Source organism: Emys orbicularis, chromosome 5, assembly GCF_028017835.1.
Source record: "Emys orbicularis isolate rEmyOrb1 chromosome 5, rEmyOrb1.hap1, whole genome shotgun sequence".
In the NCBI taxonomy this organism is placed as follows: Eukaryota; Metazoa; Chordata; order Testudines; family Emydidae; genus Emys; species Emys orbicularis.
In genome coordinates, this window is record NC_088687.1 from 28546278 (window position 1) to 28559720 (window position 13443).

Sequence of the window (13443 nt, forward strand, 5' to 3'; positions counted from 1 at the left end):
ATAAGCTATTGGAGAACTGTCTTTCATTAATAAAGAAGACATTTGGCAGAAGCATAGAAATGGAAGAAAAGCCCAATTCTGAATAAACATACTTCATCTGAAAGAGATTACATGCAGTTTACCTGTCCAGCTGAATCCAAGATGATCAGCAATGTGTGCCAGTCTTTCCTCTGTTCTTCCTTGATCCTCCTGTTGATCTAAATAAGGTCAAACAGAACAGCCACAAGTTGTCTACCAACAAGTCAAGGAGAAGCTACAAAACTGATGTATCTCAAGAAAGGAAAGCATTCTTCTTCTAACTGCTCTGGAGCTCCATAAACTGTGGCTAAGTGTTTAAAAATGGATACCTAACATTAGGCTTTTACAGCCCTATTTAGGTGCCAAAAAAGGATTTTCAAATTGGAGCTTTTGGCTGGTCAGCATTTTTGAAAATCAGACTACTCATGTAGATGCCAAAATAGGATGTAAATGTCTACTGTACCCATTTTGGCCCAAAAAGTTATTCTTAGGCTTCTATTTAACAATAAGCCCCCTTATATCTAGAACAAAAGAGGAGAGGGCAAACTGTTACTCGGACAAAAACTGTGTTTTTCCATGCTCTCTTTAGTCAATGCCAAAGAGAAGTCAAAAATGTACTGCAATTTGTTCATTTTGATATATTATTATTTTAAAGAAAATGTTATTCAATCACAAGGAATTTCAAATTACAATTTGTATTTGGTATTTAGCAATATATTTTATTTGATTATTTCATTAAAGATTATTACAATTGAATTCAAAGAATAACCCAGGATATTTACAAAGAAAGCCTGGGAAAGACAAGATTCCACTTGTCAGTGTTTATATATTTCAGAGATAAAAGTATAAGGACCCATCCCCACATCCAATTTTAGACCAGCAGAGTTGAAGTTTTGGTTTTCCCATGGATTTCATGAAATTACTATCTCAATGGTTAGTTACAGGAATACAGATTGCGTTTATAAGTTTTAGCTATTGGCTTTTCCTTGAGGCTACTCAATGATATAATATAAAAGTTAACATTTATTGGGGGGAAAAACCACCACCATTCACTATGCACTATATTAAGTTACTGGTGAAATGTGGAGCATTCTTGAGAAATTGGCTGTCAAAAAACAAAGTTTAATGATTTTTAAAATGTGAAACAGTACTGAGGCCTCAAACTGCAAAAGAAAAAAAAATACACCTATCCCATTTTCAACAACAGTGCATATTTATTCGCCAAAATATTTTATCACTAGTAAAAATAGAAGGTCAATCTAGGATCAAGGAAAACCAAAAGTCAAAACTCACATGGCCTGAAGAATCAGTTGAGTTAAAGGCAAAATAATATCACATTTTTACCGAAGGATTTTCTGCTTATTGTGTTAACACTTTCCATAAGCATTCGCAGTGCGCAATCTTGAGACTGTTTCCCAGACAAGAAAATATAGACACAATACAATAACAAACACAGCTTACACAAACGCGTTAACAATCACAGAAAGCTCAAAGAAAATGATGCACAAATCACACACACTCGCGCGCGCGCACGCACACCCACCCACACAAAAGAATTATAAAATTCATGACATGCGTAGCACTAGGAATCCCAGTGGCTGGCAAATACCTTCAGCACGGTCATGGACATTTTCATCAGGAATACGCTCAATCTGAGTCTCAATGGACTCGTCCCAAATGGGCCTGGTGTCAAAGATGTCTTCAGGAATTGAATGCTGGGTCTCAATGGATGGCACATTTTCAATAACAGAAGCGTCTAGGGCACTACTACTTTCATCATCTGAAATTAATTCTTGTTCTCTTTCTGACTGGGTAAGTCTATCCACTAACTTGGAAGCTTCATCACTAATCTCTTCAAAGAACTCTATGGAGTTTTTGTAAAGGTCAAAAAAGTAGTCCTTATGTTCTTTTGTGGGACTAACAGTACTGTGGGAAGCTGTGGTGCTTCTGCTTTTAACTGGCAGTCTTGATGAAAATATCTTTGATCTTGCTGTTGTCACATCATCTGATTCTAGCTCAAGCTTCATCTCATCCACCCTCTCTCTGGTCTCTGCTTCCACCTCAGCATAACTCCTAGCTTTTATTGAACGCCTAGTCTTTGGATTCATGGGAATACTTGCATCAGATTCAGATTTGCTTCGATTATCTTGTTTCATAGATAGTTTGCATGTCCTATCAAGAGCTTTGGGTGACTGTGGCTTCTGGACAGATGTTTCTGTGTATGCACACTGTTGCTCGGCTCTTTGGAAAGCTGCTTTGACAGGAATTTTAGACTTTGGTTTTGTTTGGTCATCTTTTATTTCGTCTTGCAAGCTGTCCAGAAAGCCATCTGAGGGCAGGATCTCATATTCTGATTGTTGCAACGACGGCGGTGCAGCAGGAGTTGTTCTGACAGGAATTTTGGATTTGCTTTCAGAAGAAGGCACACTGCTCTCCAGCACAGCAGTAGGGATTTCAATCACGGATCTCTGTTCCTCTGGTGAAGAGTCTGGGGACTCATCATCCTGTTCAGAATACACAGACCTAGTGACTGTGGAAAAATCTAACTGTACATCTATCACGGACTGCTCTGGAGAGACAGGGCAAGGCACCTGACTGCTGTCAAATCCATCAGCAGTTTCCACTTTGGAGAAGGGATCTGCTTCAGAAGCTTCAGAGGCAGCAGTCTCTTTCTTTGGTGATTTTGAAGAAACTGAAATACCCATTTTAATGGGAATTCTAGATTTAAGTTCAGCTTTTGTAGTGCCCACACTGACCCCTGTGCTAGTCATTTCCTCTGATTTATCAGGAGGCTCAGATACTGGTGATGCTATTGTAAGTGCATCTTTTTCCTGTATATCAGTTTCATCTGATCCTGAAGGTGCAAATGGATCTGGTGATCTCTCTAGTTTAGGAGATTCCATCTCTGCGGCCTCTTTCATTTCTTCAGATAAAGAAACTTCTTCTTGAGACTGCTGCCCCACTTGGAAAAAGTGAAAACTTTCATCTGCATAGTTCCTTTTGGTCATGTCAATGGCTCCACTTCGAGTCATTTCAAACAACTTTCCTTCCTGGAAGAGAAAAGGGTTTTGTTCACTAGTTGGTGTCCCTTCTTCTGTGGGTGTCCTGGCTGGTGTGGTATCAGGCGTTGTACCCTGTGACCGCCTGTCCACCATTAAACCAAAAATCTTTTGCTCCTCCTCTTTCACCCGAGCCTCAAAAGCTTCATCGTCTTCACGTATTTCACTCCACCTGTCAGAATCCACATCTGTTTTAGTGATGACTACTTGGCTGATCAGTTTTTCAGCTTCATCTTTTATATATTGAAGGGCAGTTTGATCTAATGCTGTGGGGTCTGCTGTTGAAGGCACTGAAGTTGATATTTTCTGTTTTGACTCTATTTCCATATACACCTCTTCTGAAGTTTGATCTTCACCTGAAGGAGCATGTCTGCTAAAAGAACCTGCCACTAATGTTTCCTCAATGGTTGTTTCTACTTCAACAGAATGAGCATCTCTGGATGATGGACTTGTCATCTGCCTTGTATCAGTTTCTATCCTACTTTCACAGATAGTGAAAAAATGTTCAGAAGGGACATTTTCATATGGGCTTGTTATATGTGGAACACCACTTTCATCAGTATCTGCTGCATAGCCTTCAAATTCATCCTTTTTAGTGGTAAGGGATGAATATTCTGTGGAAGGCTCCTCACTATAAGAAACACTTTGGCATGTCTCAAAATCTTTGCCCGATTTTGTCAAACCACTTCCCAAAGTAGAGCGTGCACGGGAAACATCTTCAGCCAATGCATCGTCTTGTGATGCAGAACTATGAGAAGTATCATGTCCAAAGGGACCATATCCTTTCCCAGACACATCCCCTGAAGCACTGAGGTCTTCATGTGTTAACTTTCCAGCGGCATCAGTCTGTTCCTGAGAAGCATGGTGTTGCTGTAGTGCTGGGGACAGCTGATGAACCCCAACTTCTTTTTGAGCATCATCACCAACTGCATGATAGAAAGCACCATCAAGTCGGGTCACTGGGCCATTAGGGCTAATTGTTTCACTTTCATCGGTACTATAACAACACTTTGATTCATCAGTTTCTGCTATGATACCAGCATCACAGTGAAAAATGTTTGATTCTTCAGTAGAAGCTTTACAGCTATCACCAAACTCAGATGGTTCCTCTTTGTCTTTCTTTGTTGGCTTATCTGATTCTGATTTATACTCCATCCTGAAAACATGTTGTTTGGAGTCAATAGGTTGAAATCCTGCTTCTTCAGGGCTGGAACTGGAGTCTACACCAGATAGATGTGGTGAAGGAGGTTGCACTCGAATTACAGGCTCCATTAAGAGGCCTGAGTCAGCTTCTTTTTTCAGCTGAGTCAATTCTGGCTCACTTTCAGAAGAAGAAGAACTTTTTCTAGTGTCCGCAGAAGACATCACTACTGTAGGTATATGTTTTTCTTCAACAGCTGTTGGCTCTGGTACTTCATTTTCACATGTAACACCCGAATCAGGAATTGAAGAAGAGTCCTCGTGCTTTTTATCCTTTATGTACTCTCTTTTCTGTTTTGCTTCTTGTTCCAATTCATCAAACATTTTGATTTTGGTCACCATTTTAAACATCTCCTCTTCCGGAGTGAGCCTCTTCTTTGGTTCACTTTCTGAATCATCCTCTGGTTCTTCACTGACTTCAGGGATTGTGGCTGACTTAGATATATTTGACAGTGCCTGCGAGTCTGCAGTTTTGGGTGTAATTTCATAGCTAATTTCTTCAGAGCTAGGAGTGTCAGGTGAAAGAGGACTTTTCCCAGAACTCTCCATGAGAGATGTTTGTTCTAAACTGTCATCTTCAGCACTTCCATCAGGGTCGCGGAGAATTCTGGAACGCATAGATGCCAACTCTGGGAACATTTCTGCTCTGGTAGGGAAAGACTGAAGGGGAACCTGTCCCGTAAGAATGCCAGCCTTTGCTTTTTGTTCTACAGGGCTGCTTTCAAGTGAATCACGGCATGGCGACTCTTTCATAGGGCTAGGCTCCAGGGAATCGGGTGTTTTGTGTGATGAGTTATCTTCCAGCACTGGGCTTGCTTCCAATGAGTCTTTATGACTTATAGCCAGGGATTCATCTGCCACTGGGCTAAAGCTTTCACTGTGATGACTAGGAAGGGAAAGTTCCAATCCTTGGGGACTTCTAATAACAACATGATGTTCACCAGTCATATCTTTCTCTAAACAGCTGTCTTTCATTTCAGAAGATTTAGTTACATGTGTGTGTTCAGTGCTTTTGGATTCTTTTGCACTACTAACATCTTTCATAATCGAAGCTGAGCTACTATCTGTAAGTTTGCCTGCCCCTTTCTCAGGGGCTGAAGGTACCTGTTCTGATAAATGATCAGAATGAGATTTGATAGCTTCAGTATCTGCAGTCAGCTGTTCTGCAGCAATACCTCTTTCACCTTTCATTGGAGAGAGTTCCTTTGGCGAACATGTCTCTGCTGCTCTATGCACCGTAGTGGATTCTTTTGTTTCTCCAATTTCCTCAGTTTTCTTTGGTGAGAAAGACAGACTTTCAGGGCTTGTTTCTGGAGTCTCTGCCAGACCCTCATGCTTATAACTTTCCTCAGAGCTGATCTGAGGGGTTCCATCAAGTAGGCTACCAGGAGAATCTGCTACACCTTCATGTTTAAGGCTTTCTGAGCTACCATCAAAAGCACCACTTTGCAAGGAGAGAGCAGGTAGGAAGCCATCTTTCACATACTCTGATGGGAAGGTAACATTGAAAGGACTGGTCAGTACTTGCTCTAAGTGAAGCTCTCCCTCCTCAGTGATTGAAAGGTGTCGGAACTGCTGGTACTTGTCATTATTCTCAAGCTCTTCTTTAATGACATCAGAAAAGTCAGTTGAGGTTTTTCTGTCCGGGCTGATCTGGAAGTCAGTGTCTCCTTGGTCGTCATCAACTGTACTTTCCTTCACAATTGCTGCCTCCTTGGAAATTTCTTCATCAAATACTGGAGAGAAAGGTTCAGTTCTTTTATAGCTCTGTTCTTTTACCTGGCCTCTATCTACAGGTTCCTCTTTAGTGTAATCAAAAGAAGCTTTTGGTCCTTTTTTTGATGGGGAATCTTTATCTATCTTAAGGACTTTGGTTTGTTTGGCTGGCAGGCTATCTTTTTTGTTTGTTCTCCTAGGTGTTGGTATCTGTTCTGTTTCACGTTCTAAATAAACTGCTTCTCTCTGAGTTGGTTCTTTGTCAGAGAGCTGTTGCTTTTGTTTGATAGCTTTGTGCTCAAAGAGTCCAGATTTATTCTTGGATGGATCTTGCCCTGACTGGAAGGCTTTCATCAGCTCCCGGACTGACATAGTCTCTTCAAGTCTTTCTGTTTTAGCTGAGGGTGAAACAGGTGGCTGTGCTTTGTGCACTATTTTTTTAGCTTGCACTGGCCTTGTAACAGCCCTCTCAGTAGTGATTTCTTTTGGTTGGATTCTGACAGGCAGTTTTGAACGTACTTTCTGTTCATCTTCCACTCGCTTCTGAAGAGCTTTTACTTTGTCTTTTATGGAGCCAATAGGCGTTTCTTCTATTACAGGGGATACAGCACTAACATTAGGAACAGCTGCAGGTGTTAAACCTGGCTCATCATCTAATGACTCCTCAGAACTGAACTTTGTTAGTCCTGATGGTTCTTGTGTCTCTCCCTCTCCTTCCTTTTGCCTTTGTTTATCTTTTAGTTTCCTCCTAATTGGTTTTTTAATTTCCAGGGCTGGTTTGCGTTGTTCCTGTGTACCTTGAGTTTCAGCTGTTGGAGAGCCCTGCCCTCCTTTTTCAGAACCCCTGCTTATAACAACAGCTTCAAATCTCTCTCCTACTAAATCTTCTTGGAATATCTGTGGCTCCACCTTATGAAGAGATACATAGGTTTTTAAATCCTCGGTAAGATAGTCTACCATTCCTGTCATGTCTGTCTTTCTTATCTCTGTTGTTCCTTTTCCTATCCTAAGTTCTATACAGGCAGGTTCAATGGCTTCTAAAGGAGCATTTTGTCTGGCCTCTTCAATTTCTTCATCACTGACAATAACCCATTCCTCTTCCACTAACTCTCGTCCAGAATGGGACCTTGGCAGTATATGGTCTTCTCTTGTGTAGGTTCCATGTCTGAGAATTTCATTTACTTTCTCTAAGTCCTCTTTCACACTTTCCACAATTTCAAAAGGCTCTCCTGGCTCTTCTTCAGTGGCTTTCCCAAGATCTTTCACCTTAATGGAACCTGACTGATCAGAAGGGTCAGTTGTCAAGATGGCAGTCATTTTGATCAAATCTTGTTTCATCTCAGAAACTTCAGATAGCAAGTCTGGACTGGCTAGTACTGGGACTTCATTAACCAGGTGGCTTTTCAGGATAGATGTTTCTGTAGATTCTGTCTCGTCATCATCTTTGATGTGAATGAAAAACATTGAAAGTAAAATGGAAATCAAAAATAGAGATTGAAAAATGTAATCAGGACTGAAAATGACAGTCTTTGGTTGCATTGGTAGGAAGGTCAACAAAATGGGCTGGGCATGGTGGATCCACAAGATCTGAGGATACAAGAGCAAAGCAAAGCTAACAGGAAAAAAAAACTGAAAAGGAAAATGGGCAGGAAATAACTTGCTTAATTTTCCCACTATTGCACATCCACACATACAACACCACCAAAGCTTAACAAACGAAATTATCAGGACAACATAAAAATTACAACAATAACAAAAATTAAAAATAAAAAACAATGCGGGAACACAGTGAAATTACACAGATAGACATCTCAAGATTGTTTGGATGTTATAGATCAATGTTCAAATAAAAAAAACAAGAAAAAAGAAAAAAAAAAGGGCAAGCAAACAAACAAAAAACCCATTAAAATTGGTTGAAAGTCGATTTCCTCTAAGTGAAAGCCAGTGGTAGCAAACTGTCAGAATAACATTTGGGTAGAAGTATGCATTTGTTTTTCTTAATGATCAAAATAAAAAATCTGTATTTATGTGTATTTAATTCTGCAGTAATCTAAAGTCTGATCAAATATATAGAGATCTGAATCAGCTGCAAACCGGCATTTCATCTAAGGGGATCTCACACCTAAACAATGAAACAAACATTCTTCTGCTTCAAGAGGTATGGTCCTTTCCTTGGAACATCCTCATTGACAAATAACGTATAGATAGAGGATAAAAAAAGAAGGGAAAAAAAGAAGGGAAAATAAAAATAACCGTGAATCAACTTAAATGTGAATTTAAAGGTTCAAAAAATGTAATGTATGGCAACCAAAAATCAAACATTCACACTGGACACACATACAGTTTATGCAAGCCAAGTTATTTCCATGCAAAGCAAAGGTGTTGGGTATGTAGCCTTACTTAAAAGCAGTAGGTGGAGAATGGTTATAAATTAAAATAATACATGAAAATAAACATAACATACTGTGGTGAAGTATTGGCTATTCTCCACAACCAATATACAAAGTATAGGATTGTAGGCAGCTCAGGATATGGCATAGTTGCTTGTGGAGAATATTTTGTGACAGGGCCAAATTCGAACAAGGATTATTAAGAAATCTGCATCTGATTGAATAAAATAGTACAGGATTAATGTCAGTTATGTCCAGAGCACCACTGTTATTTATTTGAAATGTAATGAACTGTTCTTGCTTTTAAAAAAATTACAATATACTGTATCGTAAGGTATTAATTGAAGATGGAGTAAACCTATCTGAAAGATTCTGTGCAATCAAATATCTGCATTTGTTTAAAAAAAATATTCACTCTGTTGCAATAGTTTTTTTGTATTTCCTGAATTCCGAGTATTCCTCCACTGGGGAAGTAGGCACAGTAAAACTGGACGTTTATGTTTCACAGACTAACAGGTCATCTCTGTGTTGTTTTACAGTATTACCAAATGCCCATTATGGTAAACGAGAAGGCTAACAGAGCAACTAAGGTTTGATGAAAAATAGAGGCAAGCTTGTGAAATCTCCAGAACTACTTGGAGACATTTGAGACAAATTCAACATCTTGCACGCCTCATAATATTTGACAAATTGTCAGTTCATGGGAAATATTGGCATTAAGCCCCCAACTATCCAATGTGAATAGGTAGTGTGGACCCCTTTATCTATGTGGAGCAGCCATAATTCCCACGGATTTCCACATAGGCCCAGGGATCCAGGTTAGTGGGTACTGATACAGGTTTGGAGGTCTAGTTAGCTGCTTCTGACTGGTATGGAATTTTACTGGGATTTTAAGCATCCAGGCTCTTTGAAAAGCCTGTGTGTTCTAATGAAAATCACTCAGTTTCGGCAACAAAAGAAGAGGGTTGGTACATCAGGGATGGGTTTTTTCTTGTTTTTTGTAATCCTTTAAATTGGGATTTCCAAATGCTTCATTTCTTTCTAGTAACCTTTTAATCCAGTAAATAAAAACAAAATTTGCAATGCACTGTGTCTGCATGGAACCCCATATGGGCACAGGAGTCTGATCTTCTGGCAGGGTCAGGGCCTCGCCTATGAACCCCAAAAGAGAAAAGATCGGTTTGGCATTGTGCAAATAATCACCATTAAATCCTGTAAAATCCACACACTAGAAAGGAGTTTATTGCACAATGGACACCATGTGCTAAATAAATAAATTTAAAAAAAGGGGGAAATGGGAAAGATTAATGTCTCAGGAATTTGGTGCTAAAAATAACTAGTTCTAATTTGGTGTATAGTGCCACATGGATGAATAGCAAAACTTCCAAAGACGATAGGCAGAAATGAACTTTTTCCTCTGTATTAAATTGTATTCACTTTTAAAGATGGCTGCAACCCTGAAACAAGTCAAAAGTCATTTCCCCCCCAAAATGCAGTTAGTAAGAAAAATTGCTGCATATGAAAGCTCTCAGCTCTCATCACAGGATTGTTCAAATTGAGCAGATAAATTTGTCTGGGTTTGCATCTTCATTAAAGGGAGACATTTAGCAGAGCACTTGTCTGGTATAGGTTAGGACTAAGCCAGTCCATTCTCATTAGTCTACCATTAATCCCTATCACTCCAACTAATAACTGTCAGGCTCCACTACATAATGGGGGTATTTAAGCAAAGCCATATATCCAATCATATTTCACCACAGTAATGGGGATTACACAGCCTGATTACTTTGGACAGTATCACTTTTACGCATGCCTGTGTTTCTTGTAATCAACTTAATGATGTATATTGGGGAGTTTAGTGATGCTTTTATTAAAAAGTGATACTGTCATTTCACTGATAAAAATGAGGTGACAATACTATGCCAATGAACATACAAAAACATAAAAATGGAGGGATGGGTATTTATACAAGCATAACAGCAATAGCAGGATTTCTAGGGATGTCGAAGGAACGTGAATGCTTAGATGAATTGTCTTAATATGGTATTACTTATAAATTTATAAGTTAAAAATGTATTTAATTGAATAGCTATTATATTGCTTACTATTACATTTTTAAACTATTATAATTATTAGTAATGTCAATTAGAGCTTGCGGTCTCTTTCATGCTTTTCTTTATTCTTAACCAGCTTTCATACAAACAGTTGTTATAATTTTTTTAATCTTACTTTTTTCTGAGGTCACGTCAACCTGAAAGAGAACACAGATAAAGTGAAATGGTTACAATATCACACTGGTGTGTGTATATATGAGTATATATAAGGACATATAGGGGTAAAATTTCAAAGTTGGCCTTTGGTTTTGTCTTCACAGATTTGTCTGTGGAATTCTGCCAGCACTATTATTTGTGCACAAATAAAAGAATCTCACATGTAAATGGAATTTACACATCCAAAACGGTGTGAGGAAAAATTAGGGGCTACACTCTGAACATTTAACCCTGAGAGTCAACTCTGTTGGTAGAATGACTGGAAGGAATGGAATTGGGTAATGCTACAAGCATACTGCATATAACACTGGGGCCCACAATTTGTCTTCAGTAAGTGTGAAGAATTCCCATTTCAGCCAATAAGAGTTCTGTATGTGGATAAATGCAAGATGTTGCCCCAAAATATTATCTTTATCTGCTATCTCTTGCTTTTCAAGGGAGTGATCAGAACAGAAATACATTATTACAAATTGTGATACAGACCTGCCTTATGATCACTGGTAGGTCACATTACTATTGGTAAACCTTAGGTGAACAACTATAGATTAATGTAAGCGACTATTTTAATGTCAATGTCCTTGTGTAATTACTGCACTGCTAGTAGAAATCCCACAGATGTATGAAGGGAAGTACAGACTCCCTAAAATTGGTCTAATTTTTGGACAATTAATCTCACAATATTTCCCCAAGTGTTCTTCTATGTCCATATCAATTAATTTTAGTAATACAAAATCAATGAAAACTACTACTTTAATTCTACATTGGGATATTGGCCCAGGCAGGTCATTTTAAAAAACTGAAACAATTAGCTTCATGGTTCAGGGTCTAAAACTGTTGGGTGTTGGGAAGGGAGTTGTAACTCCTACGTGTATCAGCAGTTGACAGAAGCAGGATATCAGATTAGATAGATAAATGGAGACAGATTTTTAAAAATGATCCACACCCCAATTGGGCCAGATTTCCAAAAGAGCTCAGTCGCCATTTAAGCTCTTTAAAAATATGGCCGTACTTTCACTTGTCACCTGCCAGAAGCTGAGCACTTCTGAAAATACAGCCAAATTATTTAAATGGGAGAGGAATATCTGGCCTAAGGTGTGTTCCATTATAATCATTCCAATCCCTAATATTTAGTTTTTTAAATGGCAACCTGAATAATTGTGTTATCTAAAATTCTTGCAATAGTGGTTTCCAAACTCTGTTCTGTGATTCGTGGAGAATATGTTAATAGTCCATAGGATGCAGGTGGGTCATATGATTCTAGCTCTCTCCCTGTTTCCAGCTGGTAACTGTCAATACAAGACAACTAAAAATACATAACTGTTCTAATGTTACTTCCCCATTTAAGGATCAGGGCCTAAGAAATATCTGTAATTGCCGGAAGGATATAATGTGATTGCAAATATAAGAAGAGCTGACCCATCAGACAATCTCTCTATTAGGAGGAAAAGTTTGAGAACCCCTGAAATAATATTTTCGGTTAATAAATTTATGCTGGACTTTAGTAACCAATTCAGAAATACATGGACTTTGTCATAGAAGGTCCAGATTTCCAAGTGGGTTACAGCCCTTTGTGCAATTCAGGTGACACAAAGGGCCATAATCTGGCTTCAATTCCTCACTAAGAATTTCCCTGGCATAGTGGAACTCTCTGCTGGGCGTAACTATGCTGGATCTGGGTTTGTGCTTCTTCCCCCTGTGTAGAAGAGCATGTCAGGGTTGTTCCAAAGGGGTCAGAGCAGAGTTCTGCTATGCCATGCTCCACTGGCACTTGGGGTCCTGTAGAGTTGCCTGGTAGCAATTCTAAACTGTATGAGAATCAGGGAGGTGTAACTAGCACCTAGACGCCATCCTCGATCTTCTGCACTGCACAGCTCTGAGACAAGAGAGAATCAGGCACAAGTTTTTGAGACATAGGTGCTGGAACTAGATGTGCTGGGGGTGCAGCACCAGCACCACCCCTGGCTTGAAGTGGTTTCCATCACAAACAGGGTTTACAGTTTGATTCAATGGCTCTCTCAAAGCACCCCCACTATACAAACTGTTCCAGCACCACTGCTTTGAGACTACAAACACCTATTGAAATCTTTGCAATACCAAAAAAAAAAAAAAAAAGGTCCTTTGTAGTTATTGTTGGACAAAATACCTTTTTTCCCTAGGTAAAAAAACAAAACAAATCTTTTCACCCTTATACCCATCCATTTTGCAAGCAACCATGAATTTCATAAAATGGAACTTGAAAAGGATTAGCCTATGAGGAATGGTGCTCCTAACTGAACCACATTAGATCATCTCAGTAGCACTAGGTCAGTGGACAATATAATATGTCTAAAAGGACAAAACATTCAGTCTTCCAAGACGTATGCTAGTTCTCACTTGTTAGTAGAAATAAGCAATAGCAGAGCCATGATGAAGTGGCATTATAGTAAAATTACCTCTTCTTCCTGCTCTTGGTCTGATTCCGATTCCTTTCAGCCCCAAAATGCCATGCAACAAGAGAGGAAAAAAGAGAGGAGGAAAAATACAGAATATTGAGAAGAAAAGGATAGGAAAAGTATTGTTTCTGACAAAATTCAACAGGCAAGAGTAGGTAAAAAGCACAGTTTTTGCAAGTCAGTTGTCATGAGTCAAAAATGGCAGAGGGTCAGTTTAAATATAAAAGGTGGCAGCGTCAAGCAAATTACAAACAGAAAAGCTGCTTGTGGGGTCTTAGGCTTCTAGTGTGTCCTAAATCCTGTTATGGAATGTATGTATACATCATAGAACTCCTACATACAGTGTATATTAAGGTAC

At 39.1% G+C, this 13443-nt stretch overlaps 1 protein-coding gene across 1 annotated transcript in view; it reads right to left on the reverse strand.

The window, feature by feature from the left end:
• Positions 1–13443, reverse strand: part of ANK2 (ankyrin 2) — a 240292-nt gene that overhangs the window by 18998 nt on the left and 207851 nt on the right. Inside the window, exons 39-42 of the mRNA XM_065405155.1 lie at positions 13086–13118; positions 10613–10634; positions 1628–7435; positions 123–197 (exon numbers count right to left, since the gene is read on the reverse strand). Coding sequence (XP_065261227.1) covers positions 123–197; positions 1628–7435; positions 10613–10634; positions 13086–13118 — 5938 coding nt within the window. The remainder of the gene's footprint in view (positions 1–122; positions 198–1627; positions 7436–10612; positions 10635–13085; positions 13119–13443) is intronic.